We start from the raw sequence: 24,422 nt of genomic DNA on the forward strand, positions 1-24,422 counted from the left end.
ATGCCATCCTGCACAGACCCAGTGAATGGCCTCTCCCCAGCATGAAGACACGGGTGTGTCAGAAGGTTGGCTGAATCAATGAATGCTTTCTCACTCAGTTGAACAGCCTCTCCCTGTTGTGAACTCGCTGGTGTGTCTGCAAGTGAGATAATCGATTAAATCTCATCTCACACTCTAGACAGCTGAATGGCCTCTCCCCTGTGTGAACTCGCTCGTGTCTCAGCAGGTCAGATGAAGTAGTGAATGCTTTCCCACTCAGAGCAGATGAACGGTCTCGCCGTAGTGTATCTGTAGGTTGTAAGAGAGAGAGAATCCCTTTCCACACTCAGAGCAGGTGAATGGCCTCTCCCTAGTGTGAACTCGCTGGTGTATCCGGAGATTGGAGGACCAAGAGAACTCCTTCCCACACTCTAAGCAGGTGAACGGCCTCTCCCCTGTGTGAACTCACTGGTGTGTCATTAAGTCGGATGAATTAGTAAATCCCTTTGCACATTTAGTGGAAGTGAACAGTCTCTCCCCAGTGTGAATTTCCAGCTCCGACGGGAATCTGAATCCCTTTCCACAGTCTCCACAGTTTTTCCATGTTGTGAGTGTCTTTGTGTCTCTCTAGGTTCCTGAGTTGTCCACACACAGACTTTGTGTACGGTCTCTCCTTTGTAAACGGTGATGTTCTTTCAGGCTGTATAATGTCTAGCTGCATGTGTCTCGTTGCTTTTCCAGTCACACCAATGTTCAAAATCTTATGAAGCAGATAGAAGAGAGAAACATTTCTCCTGGACTCAAATGCCGATGATATTCTGGTCCCAATAATCAAACAATTATTCTTGATATTTGCTTTGAGATTTCAATCTGTAAATCCTCCTCCTCTGTTATTCTGAAAAGAGGTTTACAAAAATCATCACTGTCAGTACAGGATAGAAATTCAGGATGGACAAGTCTCATTTCTGTGGTCATATAACTGGACTAAAAATGTGTGGTAGACAGTATAGCATTTCTTAATGAGACAGATGGTGGGAGGGGGATTTGAGAAACCTTTATTTAGACAGCAAGAGGTCGGTAAGGATGGTGGAAGTGAAGGCGAATGCGTTCAAAATAAGATCAAATGGACAATGAGGAAGTTAATATGCAGGGTTAAGGGGATAGAGAGGGTGAATGGGACTGAGTGAATTTCTCCAAAAAACAGTTGACATGGACTCAAGATTTCAAATTGATTCCTTCTGAACTGGAATGTCACTTTGACTGGAAATGTATAACAAAGCTACATATGCAGGGCAGCACGGTAGCACAGTGGTTAGCACTGTGGCCTCACAGCTCCAGGGACCCGGGTTTGATTCCTGGTTTGGGTCACTGTCTGTGTGGAGTTTGCACATTCTCCACGTGTCTGCATGGGTTTCCTCCGGGTGCTCCGGTTTACCCCCACACTCCAAAGATGTACGGGTTGGGTTGATTGGCCATGCTAAATTGACCCTAGTTCCAGGGGAATTTGCATGGTAAATATTTGGGGTGACGGGGATAGGGCTTGGGTGGGATTGTTGTCAGTGCAGGCTCGATGGGCTGAATGGCATCCTTCTGTACTGTCGGGATTCTGTGATTTTATATTATGTAACAAGAATAAAACTAACAATACATGAATCTTATTACTGAAACAAAAATATACCAAGATGTACCTTCTATCAACACAAGACATATGTCTGTCGTTATTAACCTAAAAAGTAAACATATTTCCAGAAAAGTCCAATGGAATATTAAAGGACACTGTTTCACATTTTAAAAACTTTTACTTCAGAAATTTATCTAAAATCAGCATCACTAAATCATGCAAAGAGAGAAACGGTATTTGAATAGACAAGATAAATTACACTTTAAAAACTCAGACAATAAAAACAGGTTCCACAAAATCACAAACATTTTCCCCTCACTATATTTAGCTCTAATTCCAGTTCCAGAGAATTTCTCTGTCTCTGTAATTCCCAGGGGCAGATGTTGTCCAGAGGATGAAGTTTGAGTCTGTGTGTGAAGTTTGAGTCTGTGGTGAAGTTTGAGTCTGTGTGTGAAGTTTGAGTCTGTGGTGAAGTTTGAGTCTGTGTGTGAAGTTTGAGTCTGTGTGTGAAGTTTGAGTCTGTGGTGAAGTTTGAGTCTGTGGTGAGGTTGGAGTCTGTGTGTGAAGTTTGAGTCTGTGGTGAAGTTGGAGTCTGTGTGTGAAGTTTGAGTCTGTGTGTGAAGTTTGAGTCTGTGTGTGAAGTTTGAGTCTGTGGTGAAGTTTGAGTCTGTAGTGAAGTTTGAGTCTGTGGTGAAGTTTGAGTCTGTGTGTGAAGTTTGAGTCTGTGGTGAAGTTTGAGTCTGTGGTGAAGTTTGAGTCTGTGTGTGAAGTTTGAGTCTGTGTGTGAAGTTTGAGTCTGTGGTGAAGTTTGAGTCTGTGGTGAAGTTTGAGTCTGTGGTGAAGTTTGAGTCTGTGTGTGAAGTTTGAGTCTGTGGTGAAGTTGGAGTCTGTGTGTGAAGTTTGAGTCTGTGTGTGAAGTTTGAGTCTGTGTGTGAAGTTTGAGTCTGTGGTGAAGTTTGAGTCTGTGGTGAAGTTTGAGTCTGTGTGTGAAGTTTGAGTCTGTGTGTGATGTTTGAGTCTGTGGTGAAGTTTGAGTCTGTGGTGAAGTTTGAGTCTGTGTGTGAAGTTTGAGTCTGTAGTGAAGTTTGAGTCTGTGGTGAAGTTTGAGTCTGCGTGTGAAGTTTGAGTCTGTGGTGAAGTTTGAGTCTGTGGTGAAGTTTGAGTCTGTGTGTGAAGTTTGAGTCTGTGGTGAAGTTTGAGTCTGTGTGTGAAGTTTGAGTCTGTGTGTGGTGTTTGGGTCTGTGGTGAAGTTTGAGTCTGTGTGTGAAGTTTGAGTCTGTGGTGAAGTTTGAGTCTGTGTGTGAAGTTTGAGTCTGTGTGTGAAGTTTGAGTCTGTGGTGAAGTTGGAGTCTGTGGTGAAGTTTGAGTCTGTGTGTGAAGTTTGAGTCTGTGGTGAAGTTGGAGTCTGTGTGTGAAGTTTGAGTCTGTGGTGAAGTTTGAGTCTGTGGTGAAGTTTGAGTCTGTGGTGAAGTTTGAGTCTGTGGTGAAGTTTGAGTCTGTGGTGAAGTTTGAGTCTGTGTGTGAAGTTTGAGTCTGTGGTGAAGTTTGAGTCTGTGGTGAAGTTTGAGTTTGTGTGTGAAGTTTGAGTCTGTGTGTGAAGTTTGAGTCTGTGTGTGAAGTTTGAGTCTGTGTGTGAAGTTTGAGTTTGTGTGTGATGTTTGAGTCTGTGGTGAAGCTACAAACAGAAGCTGTTCTGTTTCAAATCAAACTGCGGGACTTGGAAGAAAATGATGGGAAGATTTTGCAAAGTCCCCTCCCCCACTCCCTCAGCTGGCAGCCCAGCACGCAGGCGCAGAGAGCGCTGCTGAGCCGAGCTGTCCGGAGCAGGCGCAGAGAGCGCTGCTGAGCCGAGCTGTCCGGAGCAGGCGCAGAGAGCGCTGCTGAGCCGAGCTGTCCGGAGCAGGCGCAGAGAGCGCTGCTGAGCCGAGCTGTCCGGAGCAGGCGCAGTGCGGCTGCCGCCAGCGGTCGCTCTCGATCTCTTTTTGGAGCAGCAGCCGCCGGAGAGAGAGGGGGGAGGGGGAGATCACCGAGCGGCTTCTCGCTCTGGCCGGAGCCGCCAGCCGGTTGCCTGGAAACCTTGGCTCGATGAGGTGCAGGGGGAGGGGAACAATGGGTGGGGGCGGGGCTCCCAGGTTTGCGCGCCCGAGCCTGCGCACTGGAACCCAGAGACGTCACCGCGGAACAGAGTGATTCCTATTGGCTGATTCAGGCAGGGCTCCGTTGTGATGTCACAATGCGGAAGTTGGCCAATGAGCTTCAGAGTGAAACTTCCTCCTCTGGGCAACATCTGGGAGGAAATCAATGTTTCCTCCTTTCCATTTCTTTTCTCATTCTGGGGGAAAATTGCTGACTTGCAGCAACTGAAGGGAAAGGAAGTGAATCCAGTCTGTATATTCTATACATTTTTAGTTCAGTCGTTTAGACATATATCTGTCTGGCAGCCGCATGGAGATTTTCAGCTCTCTGTGTCCAGGACAGGAAGCAGTGAGCATGGATCTGTCAATCAGCCTGAATCAGCACCTTCAGGAGAATTGGGAGGGTGAATATTAGATACAGCAGAGTGAGAATGGAGGGAGAGTGTGTGGGATGGAGATTTACAGCTTTTGGGGAATAAGCGAGGAAAGAATGCGTTATACAAACTAAAATGATGTGTTCTGAATTTCTATCTTATACTAACTGTGATGTATCGTAAATTTATATTACAGGCTATCAGGAGGTGAGGATTTACAGTCAAAAATCTCAAGCCAAACGTCATGTCAAGAACTGACAAAGTCACTCAATTTGATAGAACCTGAATATCATCTACCTTTGAATCTCTGTTCTGTCATCTTCAAAAGATTTTAAGCATGAGTGAGAGTGGAAAAGCACTGAAACATGCCCACACCCAAGTGAGCGCATTCCAGTGTAATGACTGTGGAAAGAGCTTTAACCAGTTACACAGCCTGAAAATACATTGCAGCATTCACAGCGGGGAGAGACTGAACGTGTGTTCTGTGTGAGATTTAACTGATTGTTTAACCTGGAGAGTTACAAGGACATCAGCACCATGGAGAAACCGTGGAAATGTGGAGACTGTGGGAAGGGATTCATATCCCCATCTCAGCTGGAAATTCATCAACGCAGTCACACTGGGGAGAGGCCATTCACCTGCTTTGTGTGTGGGAAGCGATTCACTCACTTACCTAATCTGCAGAGACACCAACGAGTTCACACAGGGGAGAGGCCATTCAGGTGCTCTGACTGTGGGAAGGGATTCGCTCATTTATCCAGCCGATGTGCACACAAAGTCACTCACACCCAGGAGAGACCCGTTAAATGCTCTGACTGTGGGAGCAGATTCAAAAGCTCTGGTGAACTGGTATCCCGCCAGCGCATTCACACTGAGGAGAGATCATTCAGCTGCTCTCACTGCACAAAGAGGTTTAAAATGTCATCCAAACTGCGGATACACCAACGAATTCACACTGGTGAGAGACCATTTACCTGCTCTGTGTGTGAGAAGGAATTCACTCATTTATCCAGTCTGCGCGCACACAAAGTCACTCACAGCAATGAGAGACCCTTTAAATGCTCCAACTGTGGGAACAACTTCAAACTCGCTGGAGATCTGAAGTCCCACCAGCGCAGTCACACTGAGGAGAGACCGTTCAGCTGCTCTCACTGCACAAAGAGGTTTAGAAATTCATCCGACCTGCTAACGCACCAGCGAATTCACACCGGGGAGAAACCGTTCACCTGCTCTGTGTGTGGGAAGGGATTCATTCATTCATCCCACCTGCTGAGACACAAGTTCACGCACACCAATGTGAGACCCTTTAAATGTTCTGACTGTGGGAGTGGCTTGAAAAGCTCTCGGGAACTGATGATCCACCAGCGCATTCACACTGAGAGACCGTTCAGCTGCTCTGTCTGCACAAAGAGATTTAGAATGTCATACAACCTGCGGAAACACCAGGCAGTTCACACCGGGGAGAGGCCATTCACCTGCTCCGGGTGTGGGAAGGGATACATTCAGTTATCCAGCCTGCTGAGACACAATGTCACTCACACGCAGGATAGATCCTTTAAATGTTCTGACTGTGGAAGTGGCTTCGAAAGCTCTGGAGAACTGGTGTCCCACCAGCGCATTCACACTGAGGAGAGAGCATTCAGCTGCTCTCACTGCTCAAAGAGATTTAAAACATCGTTCACACTGCGGGTACACCAGCGAGTTCACACAGGGGAGAGGCCATTCACCTGCTGTGTGTGTGGGAATGCATTCACTCAGTTATCCCACCTACAGAGACACCAGTGAGTTCACAAGTGATGACAGGGGTTGGATTCTGCTGTTATTGCTGCTGTTAGTCACATCCAGGACTGAACCATGTTCATTCGGACAGTTGGTGAAGTGGGAGGGTTGGAGGGTTTCTTTCTGCTGGACTGGCCAGTCTCACAACTTTGCCTCCAGTGGGCTGATGCTCTTTGAACCTGGGAGAGCACATTTCCACTGAAATGATCCACAAAACTAATGAAGGACATTTATTTTATCCTTGATCATAAATAGTGTTTTTTCCTACGACTACTGGTCGATCTAAAATAAATACAGAAAAAACTAGAAAATCACAGCCAGTCTGGTAGCATCTCTGGAGAGAGAAACAGAGATAACCTTTTATGTCCAATGTAACTCTACTTGAGAACGAAAGCGAGGGAGAAATGTGATGGGTTTGATGCTGGTGAGAAAGAGGGGAGGGGCAGGTAGAACAAAAGGGAAAGTCAGGGATTGGTTAGAGGGTGGGTGAGATTAAATGACAAAAATATGCTGGAACAAAAGGCAAAGGGAGAGGTAATGGTTGTGGTAAAGAAACAAATCATTGGTCCAGAGTAAGTGTTAATGGCAGAATAAATGACAGCTCTGTCTGGAAGCAAAAAAACATGAAAACAAGATACAGACTGGCACTCAGCAAAAAAAACCATCAAAATGGAGGAGAGAGTTCAGGGTGTGAAGTTGTTGAATTCGATGTTGAGTCCAGGAGGCTGTAAAGTGCCTCATCGGAAGATGAGGGGCTGTTTGTCCAGCTTGTGTTGGGCTTCTCCGGAACATTGCAGCAGGCCGAGGACAGAAATGTGAGTGTGAGAGCAAGGTGCTGAATTCTAATGGCAAGCAAGTGGAAGGTCAGGGTGATGCTTGTGGACTGAGCGGAGGTGTTCCACAAAGAGGGCAGGGAACAGGCTACAGATGAATTAAAGAGAAACCATTTGTGTCCAGAACATTGTGAACATCCTTTTACTCTGGTTGTCTTTGATCCTCAAGTCATTTTCTGTTTGTTTTAACCATGTTCTGTTTCATTAATAAACTTTTATCAGTAAAAATATTTGATTTTTCTGGATTTTTTTCTGATTATATTGATGCACTTTAGGGAAAGTGGGTGAGAGGGGTTGGCAGGCTCTTTAACAGAAAGTGATCCCTCTAAGGTAATTGGCAAAGGAGCCAGAGGGGGAGATGAGATTATATTTTATATTTTTGACACAGCGAGGTGTTCTGATCTGCCTGAAAGCAGATTCAATAGAATCTTTCCAAACGTTAAAGACTTGAAAGGGAAGAATTTGCAGGGCTGTGGGGAAAGAACAGAGCAGTTGGATGAATCAGAGTCCTTTCAAAGAGATAGCAGAGGCACAATGGGCTGAATGGACTCCTCCTGCAGCCTGTCAATCTCAGCCTCCTGCTTCTGTGCAAGTTAAAAGGGACAGATTTCAGTGCAGCCTTTTCCCTGTTTATGTATTTAAAGAGACGGGTTTCTCTTTAGCTCTGAGTGACCGATATAACAATTGGTTGGAGGCCCATTTCCCACTCAGTCCTCCAGCACCTTCCTGTCTCTCTATTAGTGCGACACCCATGGCAGTTTCCCAACTGGGGCGTAGGCCCCATTATTCTCAGCTAAATTCAGCCCTCAGCTCCGTCGCCTGGCTGTCATTAACACGAGCAATAGAGAGACAGAAAGGTGCCCCAGGCTCAAATGGGAATCGAAACTTGTGGCTTTAAATGAACTGTTAGAATTTCTGTGACATTCAATAATTTAAAAAGTGAATTTAAACCCAGTGAATAAATTAAAGAATCACATGACAAAACTTCAAGTTTTTTGACATTTATTCCAACAAACTGGAAGCAACAATGACTAAATACTGTTCTTTGTAGGGAACATTGCCCTTAAACTGTAAAATTGAACTTTGCCCTTTTACTCTTAACACAATCAAATATCCCACTCAACGGTTATATTTTACTCTGTCTCCAAAATTTTCCAAAAACCAGTCCAAAGTGATTCTTCACTCCCCGAGTGTTTATTTCCTTTTCCAGTCTGGCAACCTTTAATCCCAGAACTGTCCTTCACAGTGATGCTTCTCCTGGACATTTTCCCACTAACACAAGCAAGGCGAATCTTCCAGCCTTGTTACACAATCCTCAGGAATTTGTGACCAACATTCAACATCAGAGCAGAAGTAGCCATTTGGCCCTTTGAGTCTGCTCCACCATTTATTTAGATCATGGCTGATCTTTTTGTGTTGAGTTCCACATTCTCGTTCTACACCCAATACTTTTGATGTCCTTATCCAAAATAATTGGTATGAAGGCAAAATTCTGCTGTTGCTGGAATCTGAAACAGACACAGGAAATGCTGGACAATCTCAGCAAGTCTGACAGCATCTGTAAAGAGAGAATGGAGGCAACATTTGGAGTCAGGATGACCCTTTATCAAAGCTGAAAACAAAGAAAATCAGACAAAATTCATCCCGTGAGGGTCAAGAATTGGGAAGCAATCTATTAAACCTGCTCTGAACCACTTTCAATGCATTTGTATCATTTCTTAAATAGGAGACAAAGCTGCACTCAGTGTTCAAGATGCAGTCTCAGCAACGCCCTGTATAACTGAAGCAGAACATCTTTACTTCTCTGTTCAATTTCTCTCGTAATAAAAGATAACATTCCATTTGTAAGAACTTTGATTTATGTGAATGAAGATTTATGAGGGTTCTCTTGTTTACAATAACCTCCCTAATCGTAAATCACACCAGGTTCCAGTGACTTAACCATGTGGCAAGAAAGAAAGCTTTAAATGGTGAAATCAGAAAGTTTGTTAACCATTAAAAATGTAACAAGTCAGAAAGATAAAAAGCAAAGTGTCGATTAACAGTTAATAGAGAAAGTTTAACTTTAACAATTGAACAGACTTCTCTCCATCCCTCTCAGACCAGGACATGACGTGATGGCTCCGAAAACGTGGATAACTTGTAAAACCAACAGCTCTCAACACCTCTCTGTAAACATATCTCCCTCCACCTCTCTCTACCAAATTGGCTTCTCAAGACCACTTTTTTATACTTTAAAAATGCTGAAAGCCCATCTTAGCCAATTCCCATAAATCTTCAATTATGAACTAAGATAGACATGAGTTTTCGGGTGATTTAAAAACAAATCAATTGTCTGCTGAAAGGGTTAACTTTTCTACAGAACCTAAAGGGGTGGGGAGTGAGCAGCAAAAACTTGGCACACAATTACATCACTTTACACAAGTTTTAAAAACTTCCCTAACAACAAACAAACTTGATGTTAAACTTCATCCATTAATTTTTTTGTTATATTCATCAACCTAATTATTTTAATTTGATCAGTTTTTGTTAGGGATGGGTAACTTCTATTCTTTATAAACTGGTTCACTCATTTTGTTGATTCTACATGGGCTCGGAGAATCAGAACCCAGACTTTATCATCCTTATCCTTTTTCTCCCTTTGCCACCACTCCCTCTGTTTTGCGGGAGGGTCGTGGGGATTCCAATCAGACCAAATCAAATTATCATAAAAGTAAAATACTGCGGATGCTGGAATCTGAAACGAAAACAGAAAATGCTGGAAGATCTCAGCAGGTCTGACAGCATCTTTGGTGACAGAATAGAGCCAATGTTTTGAGTCTGGGTGATCCTTCATAAGAGCTTCTTACAAAGTGTCATCCAGAATTGAAATGTTGTGTCTATTCTCTAATCATTTTATCTATAAGCTTCTTGTTCTTAGTTTCCAAATGGCAGGTAAGAGACCTGTCCAGTCCCCACTCAAGCTCTGGTTTTTCACTGGCCATGCGTGGATAGGATTATAACTGTTAAAATCTACTCTCAGAGATCTGCTTTTCAGACCAGTGCTACTTGGAGAATACCATCACTTCACCGACTATCGAGTCACAAGTCCCTCACAGTTCTTATCACAAATTGACGATAGGTTAAGCAATGCCTCAGAATGCTTTTTAACTTCTTAACCAACTACCTACCACTGTTTGTTGATTGGTCGGACCCCTTTTTTACAGATTCAGGAATCTCAGCCGCTGAACACCAGCCGGTCCTGGAATAAGTTTAATTCTAACTCATTCTGAGTAAATATTCTCACCAGGTCCTCTGTCAGGACCCTGCTAAGCAGCTTTAATGGTTCATGATTGCAGAAACTGAGAAGTTACAGGAATATGGTCAAGATAGTCCAGTCCCATAATGCCTCACATTCAATCGGCAGTCCTTCGATTATAACAGAATATGTGGCTGTATGTAGCTGCCTCGGCCGTGGTCAACCCCAACACTGCCTTCCTGAACTGCTACAATGCCTCAGGTGTCAGTGCACCCACAATGCTGTTAGAGAGGGAGAATGTAGGTGGATACCAGATTGATATATTCCATTCAACCACACCCAAGGTGAGTTATTCCAATTTCTTTATTGTCCAGGACAATATATTCACAATATCTTTAAAACAGAAATTAAACATTCCCATTTGATTTCCGGTATTAACATATTCTGTTAGTTTGTTCTTTATTGTCAATGTCAGGCTGGGGTTGTTCCCCTTGGAGCAAAGGAGGTTGAGGGGAGATTTGATAGAGGTGGACAAGATTCTGACAGGTTTAGATAAGGTGGACAAAGAAAAGCTGTTCCCATTAGCTGATGGGACAAGGACGAGGGGGAGACAGATTTATGGTTTTGGGTCAGAGATGCAGGGGGGGATGTGAGGAAGAATATTTTGATGCAGCGAATGGTAATGACCTGGAACTTGCTGCCTACGAGGGAGGAGGAAGTGGAGACAATAAACAATTACAAAGGAAATTGGATGGGCGTTTGGGGGGGGTTTCAAACAGAAATGCTGACTAAATATCTCTGAACTTCCTCACACTCTGTCACTCTGTGATCCTTGTGAAATCTGAAACCAGATATTCGCAACAAGACTCAAAGAGCATCAGCCCACTGGAAGCAAAGTCGTGAGCCCGGCCAGTCCAGCAGAAAGAAACCCTCCGTCCCTCCCCATTGACCAACTGTAAGAATGAACAAAATGCAGTCCTGGATGTAATTGAGAGCAGAAACAATAACAGCAAAATCCAACCTCTGGAATCACTCGTGAACTTGTTGGTGTCTCAGCAGGTGGGATGAAACTCTGAATCTCTTCCCACACACAGAGCAGGTGAATGGCCTCTCCCCAGTGTGAACTCGCTGGTGTGTGCAGAGGTTTGAGAGGTCAGTGAATCCCTTCCCACACTGAGAGCACATAAATGGTTTCTCCCCAGTGTGAACTCGCTCGTGTGTCCGCAGACTGGATAACTGAGTGAACCCATTCCCACACTGAGAGCAGGTAAATGGTCTCTCCCCAGTGTGAACTCGCTGGTGTCTTCGCAGGCCTGATGAATTACTGAATCCCTTCCCACACTGAGAACAAGTGAATGGTCTGTCCCCAGTGTGAACTCGCTGGTGAGTCCGCAGGTTGGATGACTGAGTGAATCCCTGCCCACACAGAGAGCAGGTGAACGGTCTCTCCCCAGTGTGAACTCGCTGGTGTCTTTGCTGGCCGGATGAATCACTGAATCCCTCCCCACACTGAGAGCAGGTGAATGGCCTCTCCCCAGTGTGGCTGCGCCAATGCGCTTCCAGCTCAGATGGGTATCCGTACCTCTTCCCACAGTCCGCACATTTCCATGGTTTCTCCATGGTGCAGGTGTCCTTGCCGCTCTCTTGGGTGGACAATTAGTTGAAACTTCGTCCACACACAGAACACGAGTACAGTCTCTCCCCGCTGTGAATGGTGTGATATTTATTCAGGCTGTGTAACTGGTTCAAGCTCTTTAGTCAGTGCGCTGGAACACTCTCACTCGAGTGTGGCAGTGTGTTGGTGCTTTTCCAGTCACACTGATGTTTGAAATCTTTTCAAATCGACAGACCGGACAATCATTTCTCCTTCTGGATTCAAAGGCCGATGATATTCAGGTCCCAAGGAATATGACTCTGTCACGTCAAGACGTGATGTTTGAGATTTCGGCCTGTGATTCCTCTTTCAATATCCTGGGAAATAAGTTTACAGAAGTCATCAGCGTCAGTACAGGATAGAAATTCAGAACACGCAATTCTAGTTTCTATGGAACATTCTTTCCTCTCTCCAGATGCGAAACATTGGCTCTATTCTCTCTCTATCTGGGGGATAGCGTGGGAAATGATGCTGCGGTAGATCAGCCAATTCTCAATGAATGGTTGAGGCAGTTCGATGGGCTGAATGGCCAACTGCAGCTCCTGTTTCTTATGATTTGTGTGTCCACGACAGGAAGCAGTGAGCATGGATCTGTCAATCAGCCTCAATCAGCACCTTCAGGAGAATTGGGAGGGTGAATATTAGCTACAGCAGAGTGAGAATGGAGGGAGAGTGTGTGGGATGGAGATTCATAGCTCTTGGGGAATGAGAGAGGAAAGAACGTTCATTAGAATCATAGAATTGCTGCATCTTATCAACCGTCCCTGAGCTTTCACAATGAATCTCTCTTCTCAAGACACTCTTATCTCTGACTTGTCTGTACTGCTCGCAGTCTTACAAAGCAGCTGCCTGTGTGTTGATACAAGGGGCCCTGCTCGGCAAGTTTAATGCTCCATGACTGTGTCTTTAATGACTGAATAGCTGCAGGAATGTGGTCAAGTCAGCTAAATCCAGGATGCTTCGTATAGTTCATAACTCTCCATTTTGTTAACATAGTACATATGGATATTAAATACATAGAAAGGCAAAATATTGCAGATGCTAGAATCTGAAACAAAAACAGAAAATGCTGGAAAATCTCAGCAGGTCAGATCATCTGTGGAGAGAGAATAGAGCCAACGTTTTGAGTCGGGATGACCTTCCGGCAGAGGTCTGACAAAGGGTCATCCAGACTCGAAACATTGGTCTATTCTCTCTCTGGAAATATATATAACACATCTGCCTCAGCCTTGGTCCTCTCTAACACATACAATTGTGCAATGGTGACTGGCAGGTCAGACAACTGATCAGAATATAAAAAGTGGCCAAGAATGAGGAAAAGAATGATAAGGGAGGAAAAATTAGAGTGTGAGAGAAAGCTAGCTCGAACTGTAAAGACCGACAGCAAGAGTAGGTATTTGAAGAAAAGTTAATAAATGGAGCACTGGTCATAGGGCACAGAACAGAACTAGGCCCTTCAAGTCACTGATCAAGATCCCCTGTAATCTTTGGTAACCTTCTTCGCGATCAATGATACCTCCTAATTTAGTATCACCCACAAACATACTAATCATGCCTTGTACATTCACATATAAATCATTTATATAAATATTGAATAACAAGGGTCCCAACACCAACCCCTGAGACACACCACTCGTCACAGGCCTTCAGTCCGAGGAACAACTTTCACCCATCACCCTCTGCTTCCTCCATTGAGCCAATTCCGAATCCAATTTGCTAGCTCTCCCTGGATCCCATGCGACCTAACTTTCCAGACTAGGCTGCCAAGCGGGACCCTGTCAAAGGCCTTGCTAAATTCCATACAATCAACATCTGTCCTAGCCTCATCCATCCTCTGGATTACCTCTTCGGAAAACAATAAAAGATTTGTCAGACATGACTTCCCGTGTACAAAGCGGTGCTGACTATCCCTAATCACACCGTCAGAATCCAAATATTGGTAGATTCTGTCCTTCACAATCCCCTCCAGTAACTTACCCACCACTGATGTCAGACTACCGGCCTATAATTCCCAGGCTTCTCTTTGCTACGCTTCTTAAACAACAGAACAACATTAGCGTGTTCTATTCTTCCAGAACTTCACCAGTAGAAAGAGATGAAACAAATATCTCTGCAAGGGGCTCTGTAATTCCTTCCTGAGCCTCCCACAAGATCTGAAGATATACTTGATCAGACCCAGGGGATTTATCCACCTTAATGCACTTTAAGGCTGCAGATACCTCCTCCCTAGTAATATGCATGTGGTCCAAGACATCACAGCTTCTTTCTCTTATTTCTTCAGCATTTATCATGTTCTCCTCAGGAAACACCAAGGAGAAATATTCATTAAAAATCGCACCCATCTCCTGTGGCTCCATCCTCAGATAGCCATGCTGATTTTTAAGGGGACCTATTCTCTCTCTCTCGCCACCATTTTACTCTTAATATCGCGATAGAACCTCTTGGGATTTTCATAGAATCCCTACAGTGCAGAAAGAGGCCATTCGGCCCATCGAGTTTGCACCGACCACAATCCCACCCAGGCCCTACCCCCATATCCCGACATATTTACCCACTAATCCCTCTAACCTACGCATCTCAGGACACTAAGGGGCAATTTTAGCATGGCCAATCAACCTAACCCGCACATCTTTGGACTGTGTAAAAGTTAAATTTTCTTTAACTTTACCTGCCAGATCCATATCATACCCTCTTAAGTGTTCTCTTACACTTTTAAGAGTCATCGAGTGATTCACTTGTCCCCGATTGTCTAAACCCAATGTCTACTTCCTTCTTTTACCTGACCAGAGCCTCAATGTCCCTTGTCAGCCAGGGATCCCTAAATTTACCATTATTTCCCTTCATCCTGACAGGAATATACTGCCCCTGGACTCTTTATCACACTTTTAAAACCTCCCATTTGCCAGTCATTCCTTTCCCTTCAAACAAACTCACCTAATCGACATCTGCTCGATCCTGCCTAATGCCCACAAAAGTGGCCCTGCTCCAGTTTAGGGCCTTGACCTGTCCTATCTTTTTCCAGAACTATTTTGGAACGATTGGTGCTCCCAATCGTGCTCCCTGACTGACACTTCAGTCACTTGCTCCACCTCATTTCTTAACTGTCTAATAGAAAGTGAGTCCAGGAATTGATAATGAAAAATAAGGAGCTGGGAGATGAATTGAACAAGTATTTTGCCTCGGTGTTCACAATAGAGGATACAGTTAAAACTCAGAAACAGCTGGAAATCAGAAAACAGAAGTGTGGGATGAACTCTGAAAAAGCACAATTCCCAGGGAAGTGGTCCTCAGCAAACTGTTGGAGCTGTGGGCTGATGAGTCCTCGGGTCCTGCTGGGCTTCATTCTCGGGTCTTAACAGAGTGAGATAGTTGATGTGTTGTTCAATTTTCTAAAATTCCCCATCAGGAATTGGATAAAGGGAAACCGGTGGGTGTGCTGTACTTAGATTTCCAGAAGACATTTGATGAGGTGCCACATCAAAGGTTATTGCAGCAAATAAAAATTCATGCTGCGGGGAGAACATATTGGCGTGGATAGAAGATTGGCTAACAGCAAACAGTGGGCAGAAATTGATCATTTTCTGGTTTAAGAGAGAGAGAAACCTGGGCCAACCTTTCCAGAGTCTGCAGCTCCCTGGATTCACTTCCTTTCCCTTCAGTTGCTGCAAGTCCCCAATTTCCCCCAGAATGAGAAAAGAAATGGAAAGGGCGTTGAAAAGAAAGTGTTTTACTCACAGATGTTTGAGACAGGAGGAAGCTTGAGTCTGTCTGAAGCTCAATCTTCATTCACACAAAGCCCGCGCTCAGATTGGCTGGAGGACCAGAGTCCTTCTGGTCCTCCAACTCTTCCCATTGGTCAACACCTCAGCATGAAGATCAGCGGGTGGGTTCTCCCCTGCACATGCGCAGCTTCCCCTCTCCCCTGCACATGTGCAGTCCCGGGCCGGGGGGAGGGGGAGATCACCGAGCGGCTTCTCACTCTGGCCGGAGCCGCCAGCCGGTTGCCTGGAAACCTTGGCTCGATGTGGTGCAGGGGGAGGGGAACAATGGGTGGGGGCGGGGCTCCCGGGTCCGCGCGCCCGGGCCTGCGCACTGGAACCCGGAGACATCACCGCGGAGCAGACTGATTCCTATTGGCTGATTCAGGCAGGGCTCTATTGTGACGTCACAATGCAGAAGTTGTCCAATGAGCTTCAGAGTGAAACTCCCTCCTCTGGGCAACATCTGGGAGGAAATCAATGTTTCCCCCTTTCCATTTCTTTTCTCATTCTGGGGGAAATTGGGGACTTGCAGCAACTGAAGGGAATGAAGTGAATTTGGTCTGTATATTCCACACATTTTTACTCCAGTAATGTAGACATTTATCTGTCTGGCAGCCTGCATGGAAATTTTCAGCTCTCTGCGTCCAGGGCAGGAAGCAGTGAGCATGGATCTGTCAATCACACATGAGGACGGCCTGAACCGGGATCTTGGGTTCATGTCACACTATCTGTAACCCCCACGACTTGCCTGGGCTTGCAAAATCTCACTCACTGTCCTGGCTGGAGACAATACACATCTCTTTAACCTGTGCTTCACCCTCTCTCCACTCACATTGTCTGTACCTTTAAGACTTGGTTACCTGTAAAGACTCGCATTCCAACCATTATTTTGTAAATTGAGTTTGTGTCTTTATATGCCCTGTTTGTGAACAGAACTCCCACTCACCTGATGAAGGGGCAGCCCTCTGAAAGCTTGTGGTTTGTGCCAGCAAATAAACCTGTTGGATTTTAACCTGGTGTTGTGAGACTTCTTACTGTGCTTACCCCAGTCCAACGCCGGCATCTCCCACTGAGTGGAAACAGAGAGAAGTAGGAGAGGCCGGAGGTGAGGAGAGAGATTTTATACATCTACAACTCAACAGGAACTTTGACAGAATTTCCAAAACCTGTGAACACCATCAGCTCCAAGTTCCTCTCCAACTCACACACCATCCTGACTTGTCTGACATCCAGTACTGAAAGAACAGAAATTTATTTCATATAAATACTGGGAAGACTGAACCCATTGTGTTCAGTCCCCACTACAAACTCCACTCCCCCGCCAACAACTTTATCTCTCCTCCTGGCAACTGTCTGAGGCTGAACCCGGCTGTTCACAACCAGGGTGAAATAGTTCATCCCAAGATGAGCTTCCAGCCACATGTCCACATCATCAAGAAGTATTAATAGTAATTAATAATAATTAATAATAATGAATAATAAAATACAGTGTAGAAGGAGGCCATTGGGCCCATCGAGCCTGCACCAACAATAATCCCATCCAGGCCCTATCCACATATTTACCTGTTAATCCCCCTGATACCAAGTGGCAATTTATCATGGCCAATCCGTCGAACCTGCACATCTTTGGACTGTGGAAGGAAACCGGAACACCCGGAGGAAACCCAAACAGACACGGGGAGAATGTAGAAACTCTGCACAGACAGCGACCCAAGGCTGGAATTGAACCCGGGTCCCTGGCGCTGTTAGGCAGCTGCACTAACCACTGTGCCACCGGGCCACATGTCAGTGCCATCGCCCGACTCCAGCCCAGTCTCAGCTCATCTGTAACCCTCACCCATTCCATTGTGACGTCACACCCTCACCCATTCCAATGTGATGTCACACCCTCACCCATTCCATTGTGACGTCACACCCTCACCCATTCCATTGTGACGTCACACTCGCACCCATTCCATTGTGACGTCAGGGCTTCACTCTCCGATCACAATCCCTGCCGGCCTCCCACATGCAGCCTCAGTGGCGGCAGTCAGCCCGGGTCTAACACTACAAGCTGCCGCTCCATTTGGTACAAAGGGGGGGACCGGGAAGTTCTTGTCCGGGGTTTGGGTTTGAACAACAGGTTTACAAAGTCTCTCCACCCACCCGCCACATTTATCATTTCCCGCACGCCGCCCTCTACCTCGTATTGATCTCGCTTCCAAGTTAAAACAGTCCGTCTGCCCGTCGCCATTACCCGCACTGCGCATGCTTCAGGTCCTGCCCCTCATTCACTCCGATTGGTTGGAGGACCAGCCGCTCCCGCTCGGTCCTCCAGCCCCGCCCGCTCTTCCTATTGGTCCGGAGCTGCCGTCAATCACTCCCCGGGCATTGTGACGTGGAGCATGCGCAGTGTCATTGCTGTCCTTGGCGCTTGTTTGTCCCGGAGAAGCGGAGTCAGCGTTAGGCGGTGGCTGGGAGGATTTGGAAACACTTTGTGGATCCGCAAACCCTTCAGAATCATTGTCAGCTCCCTGGTTTGCAGCTGCGGGGCTTCTCCCTCCCTCCCTCCCGGGAACAGGCCCAGGTGAGTGGGGAGGATTCACAAACACCCGCTGGAGGCCCCAACACCCCCAGTAAAAAGCTGCAGCTCCCGGGTTTGCAGCTTTTTCCCGGGAGGGAGTTGGGGAAGTTTTGTGGAGACAATTCCCGCTGGTTCAGTTAGTGGTTCCTGGAGCTCAGAAACCCTGAGTTAGAATCCTGAACCCACACTGGGTGGTTGTTTTATTAAATACTTTTTATTTATTAATCATCTGTTGAAGAAAATATTAATTTGTTTTGAAAAATCATTTTATAGCACTTGTGAAAATACCCATTAAAACAGCAATTCTCCCAATGTATTTCATAGGATCCCTACAGTGCTGAAGGAGGTGATTCGGCCCATCGAGTCTGCACTGGCAACAATTCCACCTAAGCCCTATTCCCATAACCCCACATATGTAACCTGCTAATCCCTCTAACCTACTCATCCCAGGGCGCTAAGGGGCAATTTTGCATAGCCAATGCACCTAACTGGCATCTCTTTGGACAATGGGAGGAAACCGGAGCATCTGGAGAAAACCCACGCAGACATGGGGAGAACGGGGAGACTACACAAGGACAGTAACCCCAGTTGGGAATCGAACCCAGGTCCCTGGAGCTGTGAGACAGCAGTGCTAACCACTGTGCCACCTCCATTGCTGATGAGAATTTTAATTTACTGACTTGGCAATTAATTCTCAGGAATAGTCAGACTGAAAATGACCATTAGAATGTGTTTTAATTTACCACATAATGCCAGATTTCAGTTTGCATTTCAAAATTGAATTGAGAATGTCTGGGAGCAAATGGTAAAATGAGGTTTGAGACACCAGCTGCAATTATTTTCTGTGACTGATGATACCTTTGTGCCTGTGCAGGAGGTAATTCCCCTGCTGTTGTGGCACAAATAAAATGGAGCCTTTCCTCGGAACAGGTCCATGTTAATGGTCACCGTGGCGTTTCATTGGTGAGCAGAGCACATGTGCCCATTGTGGTAACAACAGAGTCAGTGGGGCTGCACGTCCCCTGACTTGGAAGGAAAATAATTGACTCCTTGATTGTACTCTCAATCTGCACATGGCCTGCAGGACTGAATCCAGCTGGAGGGAGAGGGAGCTGGGCTCAGAGTGGAGATGGGGCAATGAGTTTGATTTCAGCTCAGGGACAAGAGAGAGTGTGTGGGATGGGGATTACAGCTCAAGATAAAATGAGATGGAGAAATGTTTCGTGGAAACTGAAATTGTCTATTCTGAATTAGTTTTTTAAAACTTTTTGCAGGGAACTTGATGAGGAGGATTCACAGACAGGAAACTCAAACTAAACTTCAGATCAAAGTCTGACAGAGCCATTCGATTCATCATGACCTAAATATGATTGCTTTTGACAGTGGAGGGAAAAATCATTCCCTGTTTTGTCAGTGGGAGAAAATTTCAAAATTGAATGTGACAGAAAAAGAACTGAGACACACACACCCAAGTGAGAGCGCTCCAGTGAACTGACTGTGGATAGAGCTTTAACCAGTTACACAGCCTGAAAAACATCACACCATTCACAGTGGGGAGAAACCATACACGTGGTCTGTATGTGGATGAGGCTTCAACTAATCATCCAACCTGGAGAGACAGAAGGACACCAGCACCGTGGACAAACCGTGGAAATGTGAGGATTGTGGTCAAGGATTCAATTATCCATCCCGGTTGGAAACCCATCGACACGGTCACATTGGGGCTGGGAAAATGGAGAAATCATGGAAATGTGATGATTGTGGTAAAGGATTCAATTATCCGTTCTTGCTGGAAAACCATAGACACAGTCACACTGGAGAGAGGCCATTCATCTGTGCTGTGTGTGGGAAAGGATTCACTACCTCATCCCACCTGCTGTTACACCAGCAAAGCCACATTGAGGAGAGGCCGTTCAGCTGCTCCACCTGTGGAAAGCGGTTCTCATGTTCATCCAACCTCAGTGCACATCAGCGAGTTCACACTGGGGAGAGATCGTTCACCGGCTCCTTGTGTGGGAAGGATTTTGCTGGGCCATCCGGTCTTTGGTCACACCAGCGAATTCACACAGGAGAGAAGCCATTCACCTGTTCTGTGTGTGGTAAGAGATTCACTCTGTCATCTAACCTGCTGTCGCACCAGCGAGTTCACACAGAGGAGAGACCGTTCAGCTGCACTTCCTGTGGAAAGAGGTTCAGGTCTTCATCCAACCTCAGTGCACACAAGCGAGTTCACACTGGGGAAAGGCCGTTCACCTGTTCCACATGTGGGAGGGAATTCACCAATTCATCCGGCCTCCTGTCACATCAGCGAATTCACACTGAGGAGAAGCCATTTATTTGCACATACTGTGGAAAGAGTTACAGGCAGTTATCAATCCTCACTGCACATCAACACACTCACACTGGGGAGAGACCATTCACTTGCTTCATGTGTGGGAAGGGATTCACTCAGTCTGGCAGCCTGCATTTACATGAGCTCACCCACACTGGGGAGAGGCCATTCACCTGCTCTGTGTGTGGGAAGGGATACACTCGGTCATCCCACTTGCTGACACATCTGTAAGTTCACAATTGCCTGCAGGAGTTGGATTTTGCAGTTACTGCAGCTGTTAGTCACATCCAGGATTGATAGTCTGACAATATTTGGTTTGTTTCTGCTGACATTAACAATCGCTACAACTGGCTGAAGTTTAATATTCTGAGATGTCACTGATTTTCAGGGCTGCTGTGTCCCTTTTTAAAAGCACCATCTGTGATTTTTTAAAATTCAGGAACTCTCAACAGGACCCGGCACTGCACTGGCAAAGATATTCATAGTAAGAGATTTAACAACACCAGGTTAAAGTCCAACAGGTTTATTTGGTAGCAAATACAATTAGCTTTTGGAGCGCTACTCCTTCGTCAAATGGAGTGGAAATCTGCTCTCAAACAGGGCACAGAGACACAAAATCAAGTTACAGAATACTGATTAGAATGCGAATCTCTACAACCAACCAGGCTTAAAGATACAGACAGTGTGAGTGGAGGGAGCATAAAGCACAGGTTAAAGAGATGTGTATTGTCTCCAGACAGGACAGCCAGTGAGATTTTGCAAGTCCAGGCAAGCTGTGGGGGTTACTGATAGTGAGACATAAACCCAAGTTCCCGGTTTAGGCCGTCCTCATGTGCGGAACTTGGCTATCAGTTTCTGCTCAGCGACTCTGCACTGTCGTGTGTCGTGAAGGCCGCCTTGGAGAACGTTTACCCGAAGATCAGAGGCTGAATGCCCGTGACCGCTGAAGTGCTCCCCCACAGGAAGAGAACAGTCTTGCCTGGTGATTGTCGAGCGGTGTTCATTCATCCGTTGTCGTCGCGTCTGCATGGTGCTGGCAGCTAATTAGTGGAAAGTATCACTCGTGTAACCACGACATAGTTGCAGAATGAAACAGATTAGTGTTCCCTCTGTATTGTGCAGCCTTGTGATTGTGCTAAAGGCCATCACTTTCAGATCTGAAAAGTGCCTGGGTCAAGGTCAAATTACCCCAGAAAGGGAAGATTTCTCTCAAATCTGAAGCAACAGGTTAAACAAATCATTTCACACTGAAACACATCTTCAACGTTGCGGTAGTTTGTTCAGTTACACACTTGGTTGTCACGTGACTCTGGTTGCAGCATTCCTGAGCCTCATTGGAGGGATTCCTCACATGAGCCGAGTTTGAGGAGAGTATCTCTGGCCTCCAGTGATGCAGCCGCTGAATCTATTCCTGGAAAAAACACATTTGGAATATTGTGACGATGCTGTCTGAATCCATCAGGACAATTTTGTATTCAAGTGTGGGGGGGAGAATGTTCACTGTTTTATATTCGGGTCTGCGGGGGGGTAATGTTCACTGTTTTATATTCGGGTCTGGGGGATAATGTTCACTGTTTTATATTCGGGTCTGGGGGATAATGTTCACTGTTTTATATTTGGATCTGGGCGATAATATTCACTGTTTCATATTCGGGTCTGGGGGGGATAATGGTCATTGTTTTATATTCGGGTCTGGGGGGGATAATGTTCTCTGTTTTACATTCAGGTCTGGGGATAATGTTCACTGTTTTACATTCAGGTCTGGGGGATAATGTTCACTGTTTTATATTCGTGTCTGGGGGGAGAATGTTCACTTATATATTGGGGTCTGGGGGGGATAATGTTCACTGTTTTATATTCGGGTCTGGGGGGAGAATGTTCATTGTTTTATATTTGGGTCTGGGGGGATAATGTTCATTGTTTTATATTTGGGTCTGGGGGATAATGTTCACTGTTTTATATTCGGGTCTGGGGGGGATAATGTTCACTGTTTTATATTCGGGTCTGGGGGGGATAATGTTCACTGTTTTATATTCGGGTCTGGGGGGATAATGTTCATTGTTTTATATTTGGGTCTGGGGGGGATAATGTTCACTGTTTTATATTCGGGTCTGGGGGGATAATGTTCATTGTTTTATATTTGGGTCTGGGGGATAATGTTCACTGTTTTATATTCGGGTCTGGGGGGGATAATGTTCACTGTTTTATGTTCGGGTCTGGGGGGGAATAATGTTCACTGTTTTATATTCGGGTCTGGGGGGATAATGTTCATTGTTTTATATTTGGGTCTGGGGGATAATGTTCACTGTTTTATATTCGGGTCGAGGGGATAATGTTCATTGTTTTATATTCGGGTCTGGGGGCGGGGGAGATAATGTTCACTGTTTTATATTCGGGTCTGGGGGGGATAATGTTCACTGTTTTATATTTGGGTCTGGGGGGGATAATGTTCACTGTTTTATATTCGGGTCTGGGGGATAATGTTCACTGTTTTATATTCGGGTCTGGGGGGATAATGTTCACTGCTTTATATTCGGGTCTGGGGGATAATGTTCACTGTTTTATATTCGGGTCTGGGTGATAATGTTCACTGTTTTATATTCGGGTCTGGGGGGGATAATGTTCACTGTTTTATATTCGGGTCTGGGTGATAATGTTCACTGTTTTATATTCGGGTCTGGGGGGGATAATGTTCACTGTTTTATATTCGGGTCTGGGGGGGATAATGTTCACTGCTTTATATTTGGGTCTGGGGGATAATGTTCACTGTTTTATATTCGGGTCTGGGGGATAATGTTCACTGTCTGGGGTTTGTTAGCTCGGGTTGATTCTGCCGACGGTGCATTCTCGGTTATCAGAGTTCTCATTAAAAGCCCTAATTTCCAGTCAGTGACTGAGTTGTCTCTGATGGGATGGAGAATCAGAGTGGGGGTAATGTGCTTCATGGACAGCGATGGGTTGGAATGAGTATAAAATAAACCCGGACTACACCAGGTAATTGTGAGAACATTAAAACCATCACAAAACATCATAGCATCATGTTGGAAAACAGAATACTTCGGCTCAATCTTTGATCAATTTTGTTTGATTCAATATTTTGAGTGGCTTGTTGGATTGCTGGTTATTTTCCAACGGCAGCTCAGCATCATCATTTTGACCATAAACTCAGCCCCGGTGACTGCTGCATTTTTCCAGCACCTTCTGTTTTAATTTTAAGTGGAACCTTAATATCTGCTTAGTACACAGGCCAGTTTATCTTTCCAGGGGTGAGTGTGTCTGAGAGGTATGCAATTGGAAAACATTTTCTATTCATCTCCTATATTGCTGCAGTATATACAGATTGTTCTCACTCTGCCAGCAGGGCTGTGGGATTAATTGGATCGATCTTAAGACAGCCCGACTGGGCAGGATGAGCCAAATGGTTTCCATCTGTGATGTATCATTCCATAAAACAGAATATTCAGCATCAGGAGAAAGAAAGTGAAAGAAACCAGTCTCTGTGGGATTTACCCAACCAGTGTGAGCACCGTCAGGAGAGCAAAGAGAGGGGAGGAAACCAGTGGGAAAAGTTTTTTAAAACTCGGGGTATTCCCACAGGAGAACACTGGTTTAAATCAATTTTAGAAATAGAGAATGGCAGCGCACAACTTCCGAGGAATGCATTTTTAAAAATTAATTGATCTTAATTGCACAAGATAATTTTCTATTATTGTATTTGACAATGACGCCGTTAATTCCCAGGTGCCCCTGCGGGTAGGAAAGTGTCCTATTCATTCCACAGGAGTCCACTGCGCAGGCGCAGTGCTATATCTGGAGCGTGCGCAGTGTCACTTTGCTCGGAGCCCTGTGAGTGCGGGAGACGCTTTTTTCAGTGGGTGAGTCGGTGGCGCTGCGGGAGAAATGGAGCCGGGAGTCGGGGTAGGGAGGGAGCTATGGCTTCAAAAACATCCGCTGTAGGCCGCACGGCCCGAATAAGACCCTGCAGCCCCCTGGTTTACAGCTCCCAGGCTTTTATCTCGGGAATAGGCCCCGGTGAACGGCCACCATCTTGTTTCGACGGAGCGCATGCGCTGCTGTCTGGCGAGTCACAATGGGCGTGGTTTCAGAGGCTGGTTCAGAACCTCTATCTTCAGAGGGACAATAGGGAGCAGGG

At 45.6% G+C, this 24,422-nt stretch overlaps 1 protein-coding gene across 1 annotated transcript in view; it reads right to left on the minus strand.

Annotated features, from left to right (window-relative positions):
- The window catches only part of LOC144485908 (uncharacterized), a 95,055-nt gene that overhangs the window by 53,426 nt on the left and 17,207 nt on the right, over positions 1–24,422 (minus strand). The window contains exon 6 of the mRNA XM_078203975.1: positions 11,007–11,375. Coding sequence (XP_078060101.1) covers positions 11,007–11,375 — 369 coding nt within the window. The remainder of the gene's footprint in view (positions 1–11,006; positions 11,376–24,422) is intronic.

This window comes from Mustelus asterias, unplaced genomic scaffold (genome assembly GCF_964213995.1).
Source record: "Mustelus asterias unplaced genomic scaffold, sMusAst1.hap1.1 HAP1_SCAFFOLD_244, whole genome shotgun sequence".
Classification (NCBI taxonomy): domain Eukaryota; kingdom Metazoa; phylum Chordata; class Chondrichthyes; order Carcharhiniformes; family Triakidae; genus Mustelus; species Mustelus asterias.